We start from the raw sequence: 8030 nt of genomic DNA, 5'->3' as shown, positions 1-8030 counted from the left end.
CCTGCATTGATGAGGGCCAACTTCTTTACTCCATCTACTGATTCAAATGCTGATCTCTTTTGGATAGACCCTCACAGACACACCTAGAAATGTTTTAACAGATATCTGGGCATCCCTTAGCACAATCAAGTTGGCAAATAAAATTAACCATCACATTATGTGATAGGAAAGCTAGGGCAGAATCACAATCAATCACATTGTGACTAAAGGAAGAAAAGGTTTTGACTGTCCCAAGCTCATCTATTGACTGTTCTCCAGGAGTTGATTAAGCCACAGATAGAGAATGGGTAAACAGAGAGGTTTACACAGGGAGATTCACAGACAAGGAGATTCACAGACAGTAATTCATCATGTGCAGGAAACAGGAACAACCAATAAGCAATTAACAAAAGGTGAAGGTAGAAAACTTCAAGGTATAATTATAAAACTATAAAAGTATAACAAGATAAAATTGCAAACCCCCAAGTGCTTAAGGGAGTAGAAAAACAGTCCATGTGGCTTGCTGGTGGTACTATAAATGAAATAATTCTCCCTGGAGAGCAATCAAATAATCTACTATAATAGCATAAATCCTTTCTTACCCTTTTCCTTGTAGTATCTGCTTTGGGAATCTACCCAAATAAAGTAACCAAAAACAAAAGAAGCAATTAGTTTAAAAGTGATTGGGCTGTTGTGAAAAAAAAAAGATAAAAGATTAGAAAATTCCACATCCCCAGTAGCGTGAGAATGACTAGGCAAACTATATTTATCTTCAGGAAGAAATAATAGGTGGCCACTCAATAGTAGAAGTGTGCATGCATATGGACTGCCGATAAACACAGATTTTTAAGTGAAATGTTAAAGAGAAAAAAGAGCAGAACCTAAGAATGTATGTATGTACACACCAATCTCACCTACCCAAAGAAATAGGCTTGAATAAAAACCAAAACACAATTTGAAATAATGCCACTAAGGTTAGAACATATTTTGCTTAGAACCTATTCTCTGAGCACCTACTATGTTCAGGGGCTCTTCTAGGTGTTATGCAAACACCTGTAACACCAGTGAGCAAGAAGACACAAAGATACAGGCCTCATGGCATCGACTTCCAACAGGCGAAGCAGACAATGAACACAAACACACGACTAATATGTGATATATGATATGTGTATACTCACTCTACAGCATGACTATATTTTTTATTATTATTTTACATTCTAAGAGGCTATTGTACAGGGGTGGGGGAGAGAGGGAGGGAGGAAGGGATGGAGGGCAGAGAGGAAAGAGGGAAGGGAGAGGTGGAGGGTGGAGGGGGACCTAGGCTGGCCCACTGCTGGCTCCTTCTCCAGCCTGGTTGCTGAACGTGGGATGGTGGGTGGCACTGCTGGGGTCCTGGGTAGAAGGGGTCACTCACCTAGGCTCAGGAGCCTGGGGGGCTTCCAGGGGGATTCTCGCAGCAGCTCAGTGGTCACTGGGCTGGATGCTGAGGTCACTGGAGGACATGGCTGAGGCCCTACAGGGGTCCCCCCAACCAGGGCTCAGGAGCATGACTTTAATTACTTCCAGAGGATGCAAGGCAGATGAAGAGATGGGGACTGCTGAATGCAGGTGGAGGAACACTATGCTTAGAATGTTCATGGAAGCGTGTGAAGCAGGAAACAAACAGCCTGTAGATCCCCACATAGGCTTTGGATTTAGAGACCTCAGTATAACCATAAAAAAACGGGGAGGCTTCCTAAGTAAAAAGCAGGCCATGTACAAAGGGATTCGAATCAGTCAGTACTGATTGGAAGTAGCTGTACAACTGGCAACTTTGGGGAGCCAGGTAAGAATAAGAAAAGACAGCAAATGTGGTTCAGGCTTTTCTGGGGATCAGACAGGGCTGGGCAGGGACGTTGCTAGGAAAACAGGCCCTGCACACCAGGCAATACTGGTCTTTCGGGGCAGGGCCGGGACAGCTGGCAACCAAGCCCCACAGGAGAGGGGTCCAGTCAGGATCCTCAAAGCAGAGACAACCAAGGAAGGGAAGGATGGTGGGGCTGGCTTTAGTGCAGGGAAGGCTAATGTTAGGAGGGGACACTGCTGAAGGAAAGTGGGCAAAGGAGGTTGGGTTAAAACAAAGGGATCCAATAAAGCCTTGAGGAAGAGAAGGGAGTGAAAAGGAGAAAGGAATGAGAAGGCAGTGCTGGGTGTGCAGGGAGTCTGTTTGTTCTCCAGACCCGGAGCAGGCTGGGCACGGGCTGGGCACGGGCTGCTCACTCCCATCTGCTGGCGTCACAGGACCCTACTTGTTGCCCCACACGGCTAACTTTGTGTACACAGGTCTTGGGAGGAAGCGGCTGGACTTCATGTAGGCAGAGATCTTCTTCAGGCCCTGAGGGTGGCAAAAAGAAATCCTGAGCTCAGAGTCTGCAAGCACAGCAGGTGAGGACCCTGACGACAGCCTTTCCAAGTGCGTCAAGTATTAGAGCAACGCACAACCCACCGAGGGTCCGCAGCTTTGGTGAGTTAATTCTTCCAATTTCCTTCAGCTAATGTCATACTTTAATAAGAGCTACCACTTATGGAGACTGGACAGTGGGCTAGGGCTTTATATCTACTAGAAATTACAATATGAGTTTTAAAAAATTCACCGAACTACCAGCAAGATAGGTTCTACTATCATCATCTGTCACAATGGAAACTGAGGTGCACAGAGTTAAGCGACACCTTCAGGCTCACATAGCTAGTAAGTGGGACAGTGCTGGAAAGCAGCCTGGCTTTGTCTCTCTCCCCTCCCCGGTTCTGTGCTCTTTCTGCAGCAGTCCCCTCATCCACCCCCACAGATGGCCCTGTCACTCCCTGCCTGCACAAAAATTCCCCATTCTCACAGGGAGGCTCCTGGCTTGCTGGGACTTGCACACAGAGGAAGGACCTTGAGCAGGACAATGGAGCTCAGATAAAGCCTCTACAACTTGAAAGAGTGCCCAGATCTCACCCAATGACTCAGCAAAACCTGGATAAAAGACGATAGGGGAACATGGAACAGCGAGCAAAGGATGGACCAGGCTCTTATCACTCCCTTCCAAAGCAGTAAGTCCTAACTTCTCCATGTAGTCCCTGAGCCCAATCTCACTGGGCCCCACCATACCCCATCTCCAGCCCTGTTCCAATAAACCAGGCCTTATGACACTCAGGTGTGTGGTGCACCATCTTACCAGGATAGCGAGTGTCCCATAATTTCTAAGGGATACAAACAAATACAGGTGGCCTAAATACGTGGGGCCAGGCCAGAGAGGACCCAGCTGCAGCCCTCACCGCTTACTCCACTCCCACCCCCACTCTCCATGCCAGCTCTTGCAACATCCCCAAGGCCATTCAGCCTGGACCAGAACCAGGGCTGATGAAAACTAGCTCAGAAAGCAGATCTCATGGTGGGGAGTGGGAAAGGAAAACACATATTAGGCTGAAAACCTAATTGGAACAATGCCTCAATTCACAAATCTGTCATAAAGTACATTTTGTTGCTCTCAAACAAGTTGAGTATGGGTGAAAGATGACTAGCTGTGAGGTGAGGTCCAGACTGTGCTCCCCAGTACCCAGATGGTAACACATGCACCTCACAGCCTACTATGTCTGCAGCTGTCTCACTACACTCAGTTCCATGATTGAGGGTCACCTTTGCATGTACCACTGTGCCTGACACCATGCCTCATACACAGGACAGATCAGTTAACATGCGTTAAAATAAATGTGCTAGTCCATCTCACAGAGTGAACACTTGGGAAACCGAAACGGAGAGGGAGGGAAGGAATGTGCCCCCATCAAGCACTTCAAGATAAACCCCTTTAGCAGGGGCACCCACGCGTGTACTCAAATCCAGCACCAACTACACTACATTCCTGTGATCTCAGTACTACCCCAGACGGATAGCCGACTCAGGAAAGCGTTTTGGACATCAGGCATGAACAATCACTGTACTTAATATCCATCCTACCTATAGAAGTTGTCAAAATCAAAACCAAGGTGCTTGTGTTAATAAGAAACAAACAAACAAACAAACAAACAAAAAACAGCACAAGCGAAACAAGAAAAAAATATATAGAACAGGGGAAGGTCATGAAGGAAGGGTTCTCATGTACAAATGCCTGATAAAAATGATCACAAAGGACTATGCAAAATAACATACTCCAGAGGCCAATGCAATCTTACACAAAAAAATACTTCTGCAAGGACATCTGCCAAGCAACTGTCTGTTCAGCCTTGGAATGGCATCAACCTTCTTCCTCATCCTTGTGGCCCAGCATATTATCCTAAAACAATTGGTATTCTGCCATCATTTTTCCTTTAAAACCCTTTGCCCTGTGCTTCTTGAATATGCACATCTGGCATGTTGATTCCCACTGCAATCTTCTATTCCACGTTAAACTCATTCTTCTCTTAGAGAGCCTCTCTCTGATTGTATCTACGTTAACAGACGAAGACTTGTGTCAGTCCTACTAACAACAGCTGCATACGCACTCCTGATGTTCCGCCTCCTCCTCCACAGTGTCCTCAGCTGTGAAACCCAGGCTGCAAAAGGGCCTGAGGCTTTTCCTCTTGGCTGCTTCCCATAGAAGCCAGAGGCTGACAGGCAGCCCAGTACAGCCTCCACTGGCTCTGGGACCTTCAGCAAAGGACTTGCCCTCTACAGTCTCAGTTTCCTCATCTGTACAATGGGAGTGATAATTCCATCAACCTTGTTGGAATGTTGTAAAGATTAAACCTGACACAATGGATGTAAAATGCTGAGCACAGGTCCTGGCATGAAGCCAGTGCTCAATAAATGCTAGTTACTCATTGTTTTAACTCCTGAACTGCAAAAGTATCAGGGCAAGGAGAGAAGGCAAAGAGACATCCAGGGAAAATACGGTCAGGGGCATCACCTCAAGGCGGGATATGAAGTCCTTCAGGTTCGGAAACTCATCGAGGCACTCGGGTTCAAACATACAGTTCAGATCAAGGACATCATAAGCCAGGAAATCCACAAAGGTGATCTGCAGAAGGCCAAGGACACATGGGCTGAAAGCCCATAATCTAGGAAGAATGGCAACTAACCATGCAATCTCCCTCCCCCTTTACCTTGTCCCCTGCAAACCATGGCCGCTTCCCTAGGAAATGTGAGAAGAGCTTCATCTTTTCAGGGAGTCCCTCCAAGTACTCTGGCTTCAGTTTCTCCTGTAGCAGAAAACAGCTATCACACACAAAAAAACGTCATACACAAACTCCCTGGGCAGTTACGCAGGACTCCCTATGGCTGTGCATCGCCCCAGCTGGCCAACATTGAACAGCCGTCCTTCTCCCAACTGGGACTGTGCTGGTGCCCAATATTCAATTCAATACACCAGCATTTATTAGACTTCTATGAGGTATCAGACCCCATCAGAGGCAATGAGAAGGGAAAGAGGAATATGACTCGGTCCCTGAATCTGTCACCTCTGATCTTCAAACAACCCTCCTATGGGTCGGACCCAGCAATGGCCTGAGCACCGGGCACGTTGTGGGTCAGGAAGAATCAAAGATGCAAAGAACTAAGGTGTTCAGGAAAAGAAATTGTAAGTTCTACCTAGTGGGGTAGCAGAAAAATGAAATAGACATTTGAGTGCTTTCCGGAAGGATGAGATTTGGGGAGTCTGGAAGAAAGGAGGGTGAGGAATGGAGAGCCCTCTGGCTGACATTAACTTCCTATTAGGGAAATAAGCTGATTGCTGTGGGTGTCAAAGAGACAGCACTGGGAAAACGGCTGGATGGAATTCCAAACTTGAGAGTACCGTTACCATCCCCAGTCATGTACTTCTTTTCCTCATACCTTGAGTCTGTGTATTCCAAGAGCAGGTGGATAGCAGAGGTCAGAGAAGGAGGATTTTCTAAACACGTTAGGTTACTCTTTACAAAATGAATTTCCAACCAGGGGTGTCTGGATTCTACCCTAAGGATGCTTGAGACTTACTTAGAGTTGTCATTTGATACACTGGCAAATGGCAGAGCGTCCAGAGTCTGAACACATAACTTTTCAGTCTGCAAACTGAATTTTTACCCTATATAGTCTGGACTGTATCCTAAGATCGGTGGGACCTGATTTAGAGTTTTTATTAACAAGTTTTTAGGGTTATGAGGAACACTGTTCGTAGTCTAGGAAACAGCTTGGAGGATGAGTAGCACTAAAAACTTCAAATGATGGGGCCGAGCCCGTGGCGCACTCGGGAGAGGGCGGCGCTCCCACCGTGGGTTCGGATCCTATATTGGGATGACTGGTGCACTCACTGGCTGAGCACGGTGCGGCTGGTCTCAAAAAAAGGACAAAAAAAAAAACTTCAAATGATGAACAGGACTAGTCTACGTGAAAATGCAAGAGTCCTGGGTCCTTACCTAAATCATGCCAGGCCCAGCCCACTGGAGAAACTCACAAAGTCAGGGCTGTAGCAGACCGTGGCCAGTTGCGTGGCAGTGTCCACGACCTGGTTCTCCAAAATATCCACGCGGATCTTCTCTTCCTCTGTCTCCCCACCTGCCGCCCACACAACAGAAACTTACACTCAGCATCCCACCCCAACCAAGCCCATGGGGATGCTCACTGTCCCCCCAAAACCCTGAACCAGCCTTACTCACACAGGTTGTGCTTGCGGGCAATGTAGCGCAGGATGGCGTTGCTCTGGGTGATCCTGTGAGCCCCATCAATTAAGTAAGGCAGCTGCATGGGCAACCCCTGAAGGTCAGTGGGGCTGCCAGGCTCCCCAGCACCCCGTTTCCCGAGAGAGGACAGACAGAAGACCTGGCACTCACTGTGCCTGGCCCATGGTGGCCCTAAATAAATATACTGTAATAATAGTGAAGGAGCTGGGACACAGAACATCATGGAAAGGCAGCGTAGAGAACCAGGAATGAGAATGGTTGAGCAGAAGGCACCTGACCCTAAGACCTCCAAGCTGAGGAAAGGAGATGGAGGCAGGCACACCTTCCACTTGCCCCCACAACCGCCCCATCGCTGCACCTACATTGGGGAAGTCCAAGCCCAGCTTGAATTTCTCATTCAGCCACTGGCTTCTGTCATAGTCAGGAGCTGTGGTGGAGAAGATGAACTGAAAACAAACCTCCCCAGAGCCCAACCCTCCCTTCCCAGGGACCTTCCCAAGAAGTCAGTGGCAAGAGCCCCAGAGGCAGCGGATCTAGAATCCAAACCACTGAGTCTCACATTCCGAGGTCTGTGGGGAACGGAATGCTTGTAAGGGCTCTGAACTCCACATGACTAAGGCTCACAAAAGGTTTAGGTAAGCGCTAAGGGGAACCCAGCCCACCCAATTACTGGTACAGGGGTGCCCGGCAATCCCCTCCCAGCGTCCTGACTTGGAAGGCCAAAGTGCACCCTGGAAGGCCTGAGGGGACGGGCAGGCTGCAGCCTCAGCTGGTGGAGGCCTGCAGAGGGGAGCAACAGGTGGCCAGGCATGGGCTGCTTGGTACCAGCTCAGCACGAGTTGGGCAGAGGTCCGCACACGAGGGTGCCATTACCGTCCCCCATCGTGTACTTCTTTTCCTCATAGCTGGAGTCTGTGTATTCCAGGAGCAGGCGGATGGCGTGAGCCAGCTGGAGAGAAGGTCCGCGGCACATCAGAGGTGGAGGGGACTGGGCCCCGACCGCGTGGCTTGATCTCCTCCACGCGAGCCCCCCACCCTCCACCTACACGCACGCACAGGCGCGCACACGGAAGAGCTCCCGAGAGGGACAGGCAGAGGTCCCGGCAGGCCCGAAGAGGACCCATCCCCTGGAACTGGTCCCCCCAGCTGCTCAGCACTGCCCCGCCCCGCGGCCCCGTCCCACCTTCCCAGGCCGATCCCTGCTCACCCCGCGGATATCCCAGTAACCCAGTGTCATGGGCATGGTGCTGCGTGCTGTGGACTCGGCAGACAGGCCTCAGCGGCGCTGGGCTGGGACTTTCAGAGAGTGCCCTGGGCGGAGTCCCGGGTGGGGCCCCGCCCCCACGCCCTTCCCGCCGCCCACGAGGCCCGCCCCGCCCCCACGCCCTTCCCGCCGCCCA

The 8030-nt window shown here is 49.6% G+C and overlaps 1 protein-coding gene across 1 annotated transcript; it reads right to left on the bottom strand.

The window, feature by feature from the left end:
- Window positions 1-1130: 1130 nt before the first annotated feature.
- LOC103585612 (glutathione S-transferase Mu 1) lies at window positions 1131-7945 on the bottom strand. The gene is made up of 8 exons (XM_008566627.1): window positions 7838-7945; window positions 7504-7579; window positions 6993-7057; window positions 6607-6688; window positions 6405-6505; window positions 5080-5175; window positions 4884-4994; window positions 1131-2353 (listed from the first exon to the last, which is right to left on the bottom strand). Exons 1-8 carry the CDS (start codon window positions 7871-7873, stop codon window positions 2264-2266), a joined length of 657 nt encoding a protein of 218 aa, XP_008564849.1. The 5' UTR covers window positions 7874-7945; the 3' UTR covers window positions 1131-2263.
- Between the last annotated feature and the right edge of the window lie 85 nt (window positions 7946-8030).

Source organism: Galeopterus variegatus, unplaced genomic scaffold (genome assembly GCF_000696425.1).
Source record: "Galeopterus variegatus unplaced genomic scaffold, G_variegatus-3.0.2 Scaffold16, whole genome shotgun sequence".
NCBI lineage: Eukaryota > Metazoa > Chordata > Mammalia > Dermoptera > Cynocephalidae > Galeopterus > Galeopterus variegatus.
The sequence above is the reverse complement of the archived record's forward strand: the minus strand, read 5'-3'. Positions and strand labels throughout refer to the sequence as shown.

Coding starts and splice junctions, on each gene's coding strand:
- LOC103585612 (XM_008566627.1), bottom strand. CDS start 7,873: ATGCCCATGACACTGGGTTACTGGGATATCCGCGGG. Junction 6,506..6,606: donor TGCCCGCAAGCACAACCTGT/GTGAGTAAGGCT, acceptor TGTGGGCGGCAG/GTGGGGAGACAGAGGAAGAG. Junction 2,354..4,883: donor ACTTCATATCCCGCCTTGAG/GTGATGCCCCTG, acceptor TGCCACCCTCAG/GGCCTGAAGAAGATCTCTGC.